Here is a 14,400-nt window from a genome sequence, read left to right on the forward strand (position 1 = left end):
AAGAAGGAAATTTCGCTTAAACTCTTAAGCGAACCTCCGCAAAGATCATCCCACTGAGCTCTTGCATTCTTCTCGGAAAAAGCTCAGTGGGCGTCAGAATTGTGTTTCCCATAAATTTACTCAATTGCCAGTATAACGCGCACCATGGAAAATCTCATACAAAACGATATGTACTGGGCGCGAGAAGAAGACGAACACATACATGGACTTCTTCTGTGAGATGTAATTTGGAGAGACATTGACAGAAATTGTTAAGTGATGGAATTTGAGCAGAAGGTCAGAGGTCAAGAATAGCTTCATCTAAAAATCTTCCTTCTCCACTCTAAAAGAAGAAATGTACATCCGAAAGTATATGAAAGTCTGACGTGCAATTATCACTGATAATCGCCGAGGAGGCGAAGAAATTGTTAAATATAATTTTAATTATACAACTTGAAGTGCACTCAATATTGCTAAAGGTTTTCTCTGCTCATTAAAAATTGTAGAAGATAATTAAATTTGAAAACTTTTCCATATTGGATTTCATCACATTTTACCGGGAAAGGTTAACGAGTAAGCAGAGCTCTGCAATTTCAATTGAAAACTTCCATTTGTCATGTTTCATATAAACTCTCTACTATTTATAATCGCCAACTAATTCCATGCAGATTATTTCACTAAAAACTCTGGGGATAAATTTCCACTTTGCTGAACAGCATGCTGGAGAAGGAATTTGTGATATTTTACCATTCACCCTCATATTTCGCATTGCGACGAACTTTCCTCCCTTTCTGTTTCGCATGATAGTGAGGTGAAATACCATCAGAACAGTATGCAAACCACTTCAGCAAAATGTTTTTCCACATGTTGAACTCTCATTTGTCCAGCAGCTGTAATTAATGCACAGTCTTGTGTGTGTGTATGTGTGTGGATTCTGCAGAATCACTTCAGCAATTGACAGAAAAAAGCCCCCGCGAAGCGTGAATAGAGAAAAGATTTAGAAAGTGGGATGAAAAGGAGAAAGTCACGAAATGAAATTTTCCAAAGTAGTCCTTGCAATGCCTATACGCTGATATGACGTAAGTGTTCTTCGAGATACAATTTTGAACAGAAACATCTTGTTCTCAAGGGGGACACACATTAAAAAAAATCAAATATTTTCAATATAAGATGCACAAATGCTTGAATCTGTTAATAAATGGAAGTTATTCTCAGTTTAGACATAAGAATTGATGTTTTGTCGGTAATATAGTTACTACATCTCTCCTGAATTTATCTTAAATCAATCATTAAATTAACCCGGAAAAGTGTATTCAAATTGTAACATTTCCCATGAACTTTAGATCAAAATATCTCCCCCTTAGTTTAATCGAGTTGTGCTCTGGTGACTAATCTCATGAGCCTATGACGTCACTTTTATTTTTGTACATTAAGGAGACGGCGAACAACACGGAAATATTCAGAATACAAATTCAATTGCACGCTTTATTCAAGCAATTCGAGAAGAATTCCTTAAAGCTTCACTCAAATGCTCTTTCTAGTGTATTAAACACACATTCCATGCATTCTGGAAAAACTCCAGTAGAAAAAGTCACAAAGAAATCCCCATTGAGATCATTCTTGTTCTTCTTTGCTCCACTTTTGCATGGAATGCTCGAGAGTGTGATTGTAGGCAAATTGGAGAGACTTTGATATGTATTAATAGATGTACGTGGCAAGTGTCTTTTAATTTTAGCCAAAATCTCAACAAAATTTTCGCTTCATCCGCCGAACGAGATTTTCCGATATGTTAGTCACCCGAGTTGTTCCCAGTGGAAAACTATGTCTCAGCCGCTCCGTAATTGAAATCCTGGACAAATTTCCAACTGCATGTCAGGTGCTTCAGGTGTTGCGTGGTGTTTTCAATATATAATGAGTTTTGACTCCCGTAGAGTGAATCAAGTGAAAGTCTAAGTTCAAGTTGTGGAAATAAGTTCTGGATTGAAGTGTCCAAAAATAGCCACGCAAAGTCTGTCTCTCCTTGACACACTGACTCTCGCGGGAACGTGAAAATGCCAACTTCTGGACCAATTACGGTGAGAGTCGCATTATGTAATGCGAATGCGTGCCATTTTTCATGCACTCGTCGCGCTTCTGAGGTGATCTCTCTTGAACTCATGCCAAGTCTCGTTCTGTGCAGAAGCAAGGCTCCATCAAGCGGCAGGGCTCGAAGCGGCGCGCCTCGTGCCTGGGCGGCGGGCAGCCGCAGACGCCCAAGGAGGTGCCCTGGGACCTCTTCGATCGCCTCCTTGTGCCGCTCGTGAGTTGCCATGGGGCCGCAATTGTGCTCTCCACGCTCCTCAACGTGCTGCGCATCTCGCAGGTCTCCACGTTCGCCCTCTTCATCTGGTTCGCCCTCTCCACCACCGGGGCAGTCATGTTCTACCACTTGCTAAAGGTTAGTGTCAACAGCTGACCGCAGGACACGCTGTCAGCTGCAAGTGACTTTAATGCACTGCGGGAGGCGATTCGCAAATCAACTTCATGTTGCGGGTTGGCCATATATATGCACATATTCAATGAATATGTTGAACTTTTACCACACGCTATGAAATGTTTTAGATTTGATATGCGTGCAAATCGCCGCAGTGTTAAACACAGACCTCCTACAGCTTGTCTGAAAATCATCATTTTTATTAGAAACAAATGTTTCTTTCATTTTTCTGATTTCTCAAATGACATTTTCGTTGTTTGATTGTTCATAATACTATTGTTTATTGTATTCTCTGCCCAGATGGCTAAAGGCAATGTCTGCAAATTCCGAACCGTGTACATGAATGTAATCTATGTGTGATGTGCATTTATGGTGAACTAGGGTTTGTGGAAGCCATTAATAAGTGTCTCATAGCGTAGGTTGAGTGTATTTATGGTGTGAGATTTTCGCAAGGTTTCACCTGGCGCTCTCTCACGGTTGCTGCTCTCATTCAGCCGCACTGTGTTGCAATATAGGATTACCCCGTGAGACATCTTCAGCTTGTTGTCTGGGTGTAAATGTGGCAAGGATAATGGCTAAGGATTTTAATTATACATCGCATTCTCCAGAGAAAGGTTCCAGATTATTTCAGACACTGTATGCAAAGAATGCGTGAGAAAATATCACGCTGTAGAATAGTCGATGCATCCAATCATTCTGATACATACAATCGTCACGAATGCCAACCAATCATTGTTGTTGAGCCACTATGGAATTGTCGATGTGCGGTCGAGAAACACGTCCGTGCCATAATTTGAACATTCTACGTAAACATGTTTACTTTACACACTGGGAGAAAAATGTCACAAATCATCCCTTTTATCAGTGAGACAGGCTGCTCTCACTGTGTTTCACGCGCTCTCCCATATATGAGTTTGACGCCGGGGGAAAAGCCAACAAGCGAACACTTTGCCTGCGATGATTTTGCATTTGTGGCGATTTCACCTATGCCCTTTACGCCTTCGCAGCTGTGAAACGCAAAATCTCATCATGCGCCTCAATTTGCCCACACTCTATGATGCACGAGAGTGTTCTCATTAGTGATTTATATTGATTGAAAAACTTTGTGATTCAATTTTTACGCCAGAGGCGATGATGGAAGCGCCTGGTAGTTCTCGAAGCGCTATTAAAAAAAATGCGCAATGTAAATTTTTCTATGTCAATTTGCGCCTTACACCAAATCGCACGGTATTGCGTTATTGACACTGCAATGCCAGCGTGAAAATAGGGAATTATGGTCAGAAATATTAGGGCTTTCAGTGGATTTACATAAAAAAAATTTGGCATAATTTTTAAAATTATTCAAGTGTCACACGAAGAAGGTGTTTGATGAGGTTGACAGTGTGATAAAGTGTGAGATATCATCAGAATAAATCAACCCGGATGATGGAAGAAATGTGGGTGAAAGAAAGTAATTTTCTAGGCTCTTCCACATAACAAAAGAATAGAATAAGCGACATTCTAAGAACGTCACAAATCCTAAGAATTGAGAACATTGGAAAGTGGAATGTGACGAAATTAACTTTTCTTCCAGTAATCACGAGAATGCACTTCAATTAAACTTCGACAAAAGGCAAAGTTTTAGCCCTACACTTAAGGTATTCAGAGATTTACGTTTTGGACGACAACACAGAACTCCCACTCATGCTTTCAAATTGTTTCAAATTGAGTTTTACAAGAAAGGTCTTCGTAAGCACTCTGAAAATTTCTATATGTTTTTTTTTGGCTCATTTTCCCGAATTCATCTTCAAATTTAATAATTCATGACGTTTTCCAACATTCTTCATGACAAGGGATTTTGATCGTCATTAGAAATTTAAATTGAAGACCAATTTAAATTACTTTAAGTCATATTTGGGAACATATAATATTGTTAATTCTGTTAATAATACGCTCATTATCAGATGATTTTGTAAATTGCAATTCTGAATATTATTCGGTATAATGTCCTAATGAGTTATTTTCAGTGAATTTATGCATTTCAACAGAAATTCATAATTATATAAATCATTTCTGTTTTATCATTACTTTCATCATTGGAAATAAAGGTGCGCCATATCTCTATTGCACAGTCTAGAAACAATCAGAAATATAATACAATACGAGGTTCAATTCATGAAGCTTTGCACATGAAAAAAGTTCTAATTTACGTTTAAACGCCCCCACTCTCTCCTATACTACAAACGCTGTACTATATTTCTTGATCAATGAAATCCCCCTAATCTTGCCTTTCCTCTTGCAAGGATTCCCTGAAAGATCCCCGCATGTGGTATCAGTGATATCAATTTCCGCTTGACGCTCGAGAGGCTGCAAAACCGCAAGGAATGGAGCCTTGGATGGAGCAAAGCTGCCGCATTGAATCCACTTTCTCGCACGCCCACAATCGAGGGCCGCCGTGATAGAGTGATAAAGAAGGCGCAAAGTCATGTCATGTTGATTTAGTATCGATGGATTTGATTGTGAATGGCTTGCGAGTTCATTCCAACAAGTGACTCACGAGGATTCGCTGTTTCAAATACTCCATGGCCCACACAAATATGACTCAATTGGGCTCCCGCCATGTCGCTCCCTTTCATGCCACCCACCCTTCAATTATTGCGACTCCAAGTGGCGCTCGCACACTGCCATATCGCTTGCAATATCAAAAGATTTAGTATTGAGAAATGAAATAGTACTTTGAAGCTTTTTTATGACGTGCACAGCCAAGGGGAAGAAGATATGGCCGAAATTTGTACACCCTTTTGTGAAATTAACTTCTTTTGCAGCGCATTGAAAATGTCTTGTGCTCTATTTTCAATACAAACTTGAACTGTTTGTATACTTATTTCTAAACCAGCATAAACTTATTACGTTCTGCAATATGCTTTCATTTTATCATTTATAGAACTGATCCTAATAATTTTATTTGATTTTGTTAAATTTTGGATAAGAAAACATTTACGAGAGATTTTGTAAGTGGTTAGGATTCAAAAAGTGTTGTTAGAAAATGAATTTTCAAGTTTATTAAGTTAAAAATTGCCACTTTTGAGTACTTAGAACGGATAGAATCGCTTATATAAGGTAATTTTTAAACAGAAAATGCCATTTTTTAGGTTATGTTCAACTTTATCATTGATTGATACCTTGATTGATACTAAAAGAAGCTTTCTAAATCCGGATCTTCAGTGAGTGGAAAGAATTACAGCTTTATATCTCAAGAATTAAAGATTTTTGCAAGTTCTTCAGTCACTCGGCTTTCCCTGAACGTAGCTGCATAACCAAAAAAAAACACATTGTTAAGATTCTATCCTGATTTCTTATTGAATATTATATACAAGGTTAACATAAAACCTTAAAAACTGTGATAGTAGAAGAAATGAGTATTGTAAATGCGATAGACTTCCGTTGAGCTGTACACTATTTCCGACCCTAATATCTCTCCCTTGTGCACAACCCATGAATAATATTGCAATAAATTATGAGGTGATATTGATGTGAATTCATCTTTAATGTATGTAGAGTGACTTGTTTTTTTTTCTTGTAAAATCGCGTAGGAGTATTTGATGTCACATGAAGAGATATATGCGCTTCTCTACGGGATGTACTTTAAATTTAAATATTTGCCATAGTAATTTTGCCTGAAAGCGAATTCTCAGGGGATTCCAATGAATGAGATTAGCTGAGTGAAGATTTATTTTTTGTACAGACAAATTTTTACTCAGGTCAATGGCTTGTTTTCCTTCGGGGCGCACTTATTCAATTTGGAGATTCTTTTCTCGTCAAGTGATTTAACCTAATGCCATAATTTCTAATCACACTAAATGGAGGAAAGCAAAGGATTCAATAAGATTTTCCGCTTTACACCCACGCAAAACATATTTAACATGACTCTCGCGATTTTCCACTCAATTCATGGAATGCTTATCGCAAGTAAAATCCTCATTCGTGCTCTGAATTTTATCTCACAGTCGAATGGAAATGGTTAGTTTTGCAAACTAAAGTGTTCAAAGTTATTGAGATTGTGTGCGTTTGCCCTTCATGTCCTCGCTGAAGTAATATTCAAAAAAGCGTAAATTTCCACTCTTGTATTACATCCCCGCAAGGGGCGTTTATGTGCGAGAGGCTAAGGCAAAAAGTATATGGTCTATTATAGTCTTTAGGAGATAAAACATTATATTGTAGAATTTTCTGGGTAAAAAGCGAGAAAAACTTTGCTAAAAATAGATCCTTGCGCCGTGGCTCGGCGAAATGTTGAGGAGAGAGAAGGAGACATCGAGGAGAGAATGGGACGTGAGCACACGCTGTTCAGGCTCGGTGCGGCCATTCTAAGCTCTGCACGGAGCTTTTGCCGTGCGCACCGTGTCTTGGCATAGCGGCATTTGAGGTGAAGCTCCGGTGAATGGCAAAGTGGAAGATGGAAAAATTGGTTCCTCTTTTGGTGGGTTGTCTTGTGCGTCAAGGGGGAGATAATCCGGTTGGCAATGGTGTACAGCTCAGCGAGAGTTATAGGGCGTTGAAAGTGTTTGAATTTTTCCATAATTTCTGTTTAGAAATAAATACTTTAACTCTTTGCTTAACTCTGAACTTTCCCAGATCTCTTAAAAAGCGATTTAAACCAAATTCGTGCAAGAGCATATCGACAGAGGCCAACACAAAATTTGCAACTAATGATGCCAGTTAGTTTTCAAATGCATAAAATCAAGAAAAACAGAGTATTTGGCAAGATATCACTGACTATTCCTCGCGGATTTTTCTATGATGCTTGAAAAGCATTTAGGAAGTGGTGTACAGATTTTAGCTATATACTCACCCCCTTGCCAAGCCTCGCCACACGCATTTACTGAGTGTGTGTGTGTGTGTGTGCTCATGTTAGTGCTCAGTGACGATGGCAACAATAACCTGATGGATGGTTGAATGTAAATTGGAGTGGCGGATGATGACATTGTGCATGGGGAACATTTTCGTATTACCTTCACGTCTTTTAAACGTGACAATTTCAATTTTTCCACTGGCTCCTCGTCTTCAAATCAAAACCATATACATAGGTATAACTTCTGCCGCACTGTTCCAGCAACGAAGAGAGCCCTGGAGGACCGTATAGTCCATGATGTTGACAGATTTACATTATGTAGAATAGAGAATGGACGTCGGAACTTGTGATGACATCAAGTGTCCAAGAGTGTCCTTCTTCCTCCACCGGACAGCACACACACCTCTTCTTCGGTCGCAATTTTGCAGAGATTTCCCACGAGAACAGGTTGCAAACAGTAAATGTCTGCTAGCGTAATGCTTAGTCGGCAAGTTTTGCCCCAAACCGCCTGCCTACAGAGATGCTTTAAAGAAAAACACGTGCCCGCATTTATTAGACCTTGTGTTGTCTTCTCGCGTGGAAACAACACATATGTACATCGTGTAGAATTTATCGGTTTGTGTGTAAAAGTTTCACAACAAATTTTCGCAAAATTGAGATGGAGAAGTAATATGATCTAAGAAACCATCGTTTGCAGGGCTTTCATCTCTGCATAAGATTCTTCACGAAGCTTTAATAACATTTTAATGTGATGTGTGTTAAAGCAGAAGCTTTAGAAAGTGGAAGAGTTTAAGAATGTGCAATATTTGGTTCACTTAATTATATAGAATTATTCAATGGAAATCACGTTCGATCTAATACAAAATATTTCCAAGAATATTTTCTTTTATACAATTTAACAATGTCATTCGCAAGAATTCGAATAAAATCAATTATGTGTAATTGCAATTGAATACACAATAACATTTTCTAAGAAAAGCTCACAGACTTTTTACCATATTTAAATGAATGCAAAGGAAATCCTGTGCAGAGTATTTTCAAGTCAAAGAGGAGTTTCTCTTACCAAGAATGTGCTTCACCAATTTTCCACCAACACAATTTAGAATGTGCATGAACGGATCAAACAATCTATTGAATGGAAATTCATGGAGAAGAGTGAGCGAAGAAGCACTGCAAAACAGCGCATTTCATATGCAATGTTGCAGAATCTTCAAGACCAACTCAAATGTCAAAGGATTTTATCAACCAAAAGCAAGGCGTATTTTTCTCTGGCGGAAAATTGAAATTGCCATTTTCTCATCATAATATTGAATTGAGAATGAAATTTTGAGAAGCATTGATTGTGCATAATTAACTCATCCTGCGAATAATTTTGACATGAAAGGATCACTTCAGTCATCAGGTTATGCTGAAAGTCAAACTTCGAAGAACATTTCTGTAATTTCCAGTCAAACTTTGGCGCATTTTCCGCTTATCTCGCATGGATTCACTCGAGAATGTTCTAATGTTCACCCAATGCCAAAACTTCACTCCAATTAATTTCCAGAATCTGAAATATAATTGCTGATATGCAGGTTTGTACGTATGAAATGCTTGTTAGAATTGAATATTTTTTCAACAAGTGGGCAATTTTTTGTGGATTGACAGAAGTTTGCCTGGTTTATTGCACACATAATTTCTTTCGCACATATTTCTATGCATTATTAAGGAGCCGTATTATAATCATAAATCGAAAACACTTTGGAAGCATAAAACCACCAGCATTAGCTCATCACATCCGCAGCACTGTGCGAAGATCCCCATCGCTCTGTCACATTTCAATAACATCTTCCTCATCTGCACCATATATCTTCGTTCTTGTTGTGCTGCCGGTATGGAAAATTGAAATATAAATTTCTACGCGAGTTTATTCATTCTGCATTCATGCTCTGTTGACAGGCTGCGAAGCCCTTTTCGCCCATAAGATAGATGACTTGAATATTTGAGAAAAGTAATAATAAAAAGGCATGGAGTGGCGATAAGAAGAAATAAACAATAAAACATGAATTGATAAGTGTCGGTGACGTCAATGGATTTTTCTTGTCTCTCCACTTTTCCATTTCGTCCGCTCAAATTCGCCATATTTCGCTCACTCCTCAGTTGGAATTTTGATTTGCCACGCACTCGAGGAAAATCTCATTTTGATGGAACAGCAAAAGAAGTTACCCGGACGGAAGTTGTTGGCTGTCGATATTTTTCTTCAGCACTTGCCAGAGTTGGAATTCAAGTGTCTGACGCCTTTGGCGAAAGCAGTATGTCAATAGTATATGAGAAAGTGTATTGAATTACGCGATTCACTATTAGTTTTATCACATAACAAACAGATTTTCGTAGGAGTTGAATACGTTTCAACAAATTTGTTATGGTTTGTGAAACAATTGTTTTTGGGGTGAAACTATTGTGGAACTACAATGAATCCGAATAAAGGCACCAATTCCAGATCAAAATTTCTACAATATTAATAATATGGAAATAATTGAAAAATAAATATTTTAAAATACCAACTTTTGTTTATTGACCAAAAGATGTGATTTGTAACAAGATTTTTCTCTTCGTCTTTACTTTTGATAATGTCATCAAAAATATACTATAGTTAATGAAATTTCTATTTCACTATTAGAGAAATGTTACAAAAGCGTACAGAACTTCCTGATTTAACGACACATTCTCGACACAGTGCAGAACATTACACTAAATCTCAATTTCTACGAATTATCCCAACTCTTCCATGTTGACCTTTCAGCGCGCCTGCAAAATTGCACTCTGTGGGTGTTGAATGCAGTGAAAAGGCTCTCATTTTGCGGAGGTTCATATTGTACTGTGGCACTTCTCTGACGAATAATTGAGGTCATCTTGAGGTGTAAAAGGAATTATTTCTCATCTCCAAGGCAATTTTCTCCCTGAAACATTCCCGCGTTTTACGAGGTGCCTTTAAAGTGCCACCCACAGACATTGCAATCAACACACCTACTGCCAATACGGCAGTCGCGGAGGACATCTTGGCTGGTATCAAAGGCGATGAGAGACTGGCCAAATCTGTACACCTCTTCCTAACACCTGTACAATTTCTATGCATCAGAATCTTTAATATTTCACGAATCTGAGAAGAAAAGCAGAATCGTCTATTGCATCTGCCAATATCATTCTGTTGTATTTTGATTATTATTTTTCAAGTTTCCTCTTAAAATTGCTGCGCCTATTTCTGATCAGAACTATATAAAATAAGGAAAACCCAGAGCATATCATTTTGTCATGATTGAATAATAAGTCTTAAGTTCATAGTTTTAAGTGGAAAACGAGGAAAAACTTTTGAAATAAACTCAATGTAAGAATTAATATTTTACTGCATTGTTTGGTCTTAAAATATATTCAAAATTTATTACATAACGTATAAAAAAAAGTAAAATTTCACGAAACGGCAAATTTAATTTCTTAACAGTCACTCTGAAGAGTACACCACTTGTGATCGCTATTTCTCCCTTGGCTGAAATTGCTTCTTCTCGCACAGGTCTCGGCGTCCGGCAAGGGAGTCCTCGTGACGGGCTGCGAATCGCCGCTGGTATGGCATCTGGCGCGTCACCTCGACGATATGGGCTTCACGGTGTTCGCGGGCTTCACGCAACTGGCGGACTCCGAGGAGGCGTCAATCCTGAAGGACGAAAGCTCCGGCCGCATGAAAGTCTTGCAACTTGACCCCACATCAGAGACACAAGTGAGAGCTTTCGACACTTGTGCGGAGCTTCACTTGAACTTTCTCGTCCTTGCAGATGTTGGAAACTTCGCTGTTCATCAGTGAGAACCTACCAGATGGCGCCCGAGGACTCTGGGCGGTGATTCACTGTGCAACCTGGGTGGCTCTCGGAGAATTCGAGTGGATCCCTTTCAATGTTCTCCGGAAGGCGATAGATGTCAATCTATTGGGTAAATATGTGTTGCATTGCAAAAACTAGCCATAAATTGAAAATGCTCAATCAGGCACCATATTTCATCCCCATCGTTATGTCTCTCTCAAGTCCCAAATCAAAGGTAAAGAGCTGCTATTTAGCATCACCAGCCTCGTCATGTAGTCCCTCTTGAATACAAATGGCATGTGAGACGAGAATGGTATTTACTTTCGGTCGTAATGTGCGCTGAATAATGGTCTCTGGCGGAGGACTTCTGTAGGGACACAAAGAGAATGTAATTAATTTATACATTAAAGTCCTTCCTCTGTTAAAAGTTAACACTGTCCCAAGCCCAAGCATTTTCATCTGGGACCTTGACTAGGACGATGAATGAGCACCTGCTTTGCCAATTCCGGCAACAAGGGAATGTATATATGCGAGATGAAACCTTTTATAAAGACGCTTTAAGAAGCTGTTATTCAAATGTGCAGAGACTAATCTTGTCTTGAATGTGACTAAAACTCGTTGTGTTACTTCCGCAATAAATATGTAGAATATTTTCTCTTCATCCAGAAGTCAGTATTAATAGGGCTTGGAATATTGCCGGAAATTTGTTGAGTGCAGTGCATACCTTGCGCTGATATCACTTAATTAATACGTCAAGCCAAGGCACCTGCTGGCTATGGTATACAAGCGAGGGGAGGAAGGCGCTCAAAATAGACTGAGGGTGTATTTGATTGCCAGGCTTAATCGAATTGCACGTTGCAGGAACGGCTCGTCTGACGCAGATTATGCTGCCGCTGGTGAGGAGGGCAAATGGGCGGCTGATCTTCCTCTCCTCGGCCCTGGCCCGGATCCCATCGCCCGTGCGGGGCGTGCAGTGCGCCACGCAGGCTGGAATCGAGGGCCTGGCCACGTGCCTCCGGGAGGAGCTCCGTCCGCGCGGCGTGGATGTGTCCGTGGTGGCGGCCGGCGAGTACGTGGCCGGCACGTCGTGGCTGAACGATAAGCTGCTTATGGAGCAGGTGAGAGGGAGGCTGAGGCGGGATGAATAAGTGATGCAGACTTGATGGGAAAATGCGCAATGTTGTGCGGTGTAACATTGTCCGCACAAATGGAAATTGATGTCAATTTCGTCCGGTAAATTGCAAGCCTGGAGTAAATGCCAAGGCCGACACACGAAAACCCCATTTCCATCCACAAGGTGACATCATTAATCCTGCGCCACTCCAATGAGGAGTGTCACTCGTAAAAATTACCCCGTGTAACTCTGCAAATAACATTTTGCACCTCGCGTTTGTGGGTGTGAGAGGAAATTTGTCTCAATTGGTAATCTTGTTTCTGCGGCAATATTGCCATGGCCGATGTGAAACAATAAAGAGTGGGGTGGAAAATTATAAATGTGGCACAAAATATGTCAACCTTTTCTCTGGTTAACGGTTATTGCTTGACTTCCGCGCGAGACGAAAAGGAAAAGCACTCCTTTGAGAGTGACGAAAGAAGTGATAATTAAGATGAAAACATTTTATTGTAATTATATTTTGAAGCAATTCACATCAAAAGTAATTAAAATTTATGGATTAGCGGAGAAATTAATAAATGTTATCAAAACTTATAAAAGGTAATGCTCCGCCCTCTTAAAAGCTCCGCCTATTTATGAAATTTTGCGTCTCAAAACCAATTAATTCTGTAGAAATTATTCTTTCAATTAAATCCTTTTCAAAACGTTAAGAGAGGCGAGATCAAAGAATTGAAACTTCCACCCTAAACATATTCGCAACATCTTCTAAGCAGAGAAGTTGAAAGAAATTGGGTAAACTCCTTCCTATGTGAGCCCATTTGGGGTTATTGGGGCGAGAAAATCTAATTGAAAGACCATTAAAGGGCTCATAAATACATCGAAGCGTGTGGTTGTGACAGGGCATGAGGCGAAACTTTTTCGAGGACCTTTTTGCGTCATCCAAATGATGAATGTGCTTTCAACACATTACCTGCTGAGAGTTTCATCAACACAATAGCCGCACAGATCTCACTCTGTCTTCATCAGCAGTGCGCAATTTATCATATAAAGCGAAGCAGCAGTTTTAATGAGTTTTCGGAAAAAGGGATAACCGTTAATTATGTATAGGATGTACCTTAAAATGAATGCACATAGATTGGAGGCACCACAGCCAAGGTCGAACTGTGGGGGATGTCCATTGTCACGGTGGGAATGCATATGTGCCGTGGGGTCTGAATAAGTGAGAAAGTTTGTGCATTAATAATGGATTTTTCTCCGCCACCTTGGCATTCTGCAGGCGTCTCAGATGTGGGCCCGCTTAAGTGATGAGCAGAGGCGAGTGTATGGGAAGGAGTACTTTGAACATGCCATCAGGTCCCTGGAGAAATACACCAAAGTGGTAAGTTTAGTCCTCCCGTGAAAACGGCTGAAAGTTTCACATACACATGAAAATGCTGATGCCACGGAAAGACGCTCTCTAAGTTGGAAAATATGAAGTGACACCATCGCATAAATTCTGTCTCTTGCCAGACTGCTGACTTCACTCCAGCCATTCGTTCGCTCGTCGATGCCACCATCAGGACTTTCCCGCTCGCTCGCTACACGCCAGTCACTCGTGCTGAAAAGATCCAGACAATAATTGCCCAACATCTTCCCAAATCCGTCTACGACGCCATCTATCACAAGTAGGAGTCATGTATTGCTCTTGAGAGAAATAAATATGAGTTGCTGATGTGTAAATAGCCTCGTGACATCAATGCCGGTTTCAATTAGAAGCTTTTCTCGCAAAATCACTCAGTGACTTCTTTCAATTGTATGCTGAAGAAGTCAATTGAAAGTTTCATGAAGTTCACAGGAAACAACTAGAGAAGAATGCTGTTCAAGTTCACAAAATAATTCTCACAAACTAAGAAGATTACTAAGAAATGATAAATTGGAAAGTGTTAAGATCCATCACATCCAGAAGTTTCAGCTCGTCGAGCTACAACTCGCTTTTCATCTTTACTAAAGCAGTGTAGAATTAACACTGCTAAAAAGACACGTTTCATCATAATATGAAATTCTAAAACCCGCCCACTTAAATGCCACGCCCATTCACTGTAAAATTCTATTTTGGTTAGCCTATATAGCATTTTTAAAATTATTAAACACATAATGATTACATTATAAATTTCACGACTCACATAGTTTCTCATCT

At 39.5% G+C, this 14,400-nt stretch overlaps 1 protein-coding gene across 1 annotated transcript; it reads left to right on the top strand.

Moving 5' to 3' along the window:
* The first annotated feature begins 1,773 nt into the window (after positions 1-1,773).
* On the top strand, positions 1,774-13,943 carry LOC132265858 (D-beta-hydroxybutyrate dehydrogenase, mitochondrial). Its single transcript, XM_059766643.1, has 7 exons — positions 1,774-2,054; positions 2,159-2,416; positions 10,828-11,031; positions 11,087-11,240; positions 11,972-12,228; positions 13,501-13,602; positions 13,734-13,943. Exons 1-7 carry the CDS (start codon positions 2,031-2,033, stop codon positions 13,890-13,892), a joined length of 1,158 nt encoding a protein of 385 aa, XP_059622626.1. The 5' UTR covers positions 1,774-2,030; the 3' UTR covers positions 13,893-13,943.
* Positions 13,944-14,400: the final 457 nt, after the last annotated feature.

This window comes from Phlebotomus argentipes, unplaced genomic scaffold (genome assembly GCF_947086385.1).
Source record: "Phlebotomus argentipes unplaced genomic scaffold, Phlebotomus argentipes genome assembly contig_5, whole genome shotgun sequence".
Classification (NCBI taxonomy): Eukaryota; Metazoa; Arthropoda; class Insecta; order Diptera; family Psychodidae; genus Phlebotomus; species Phlebotomus argentipes.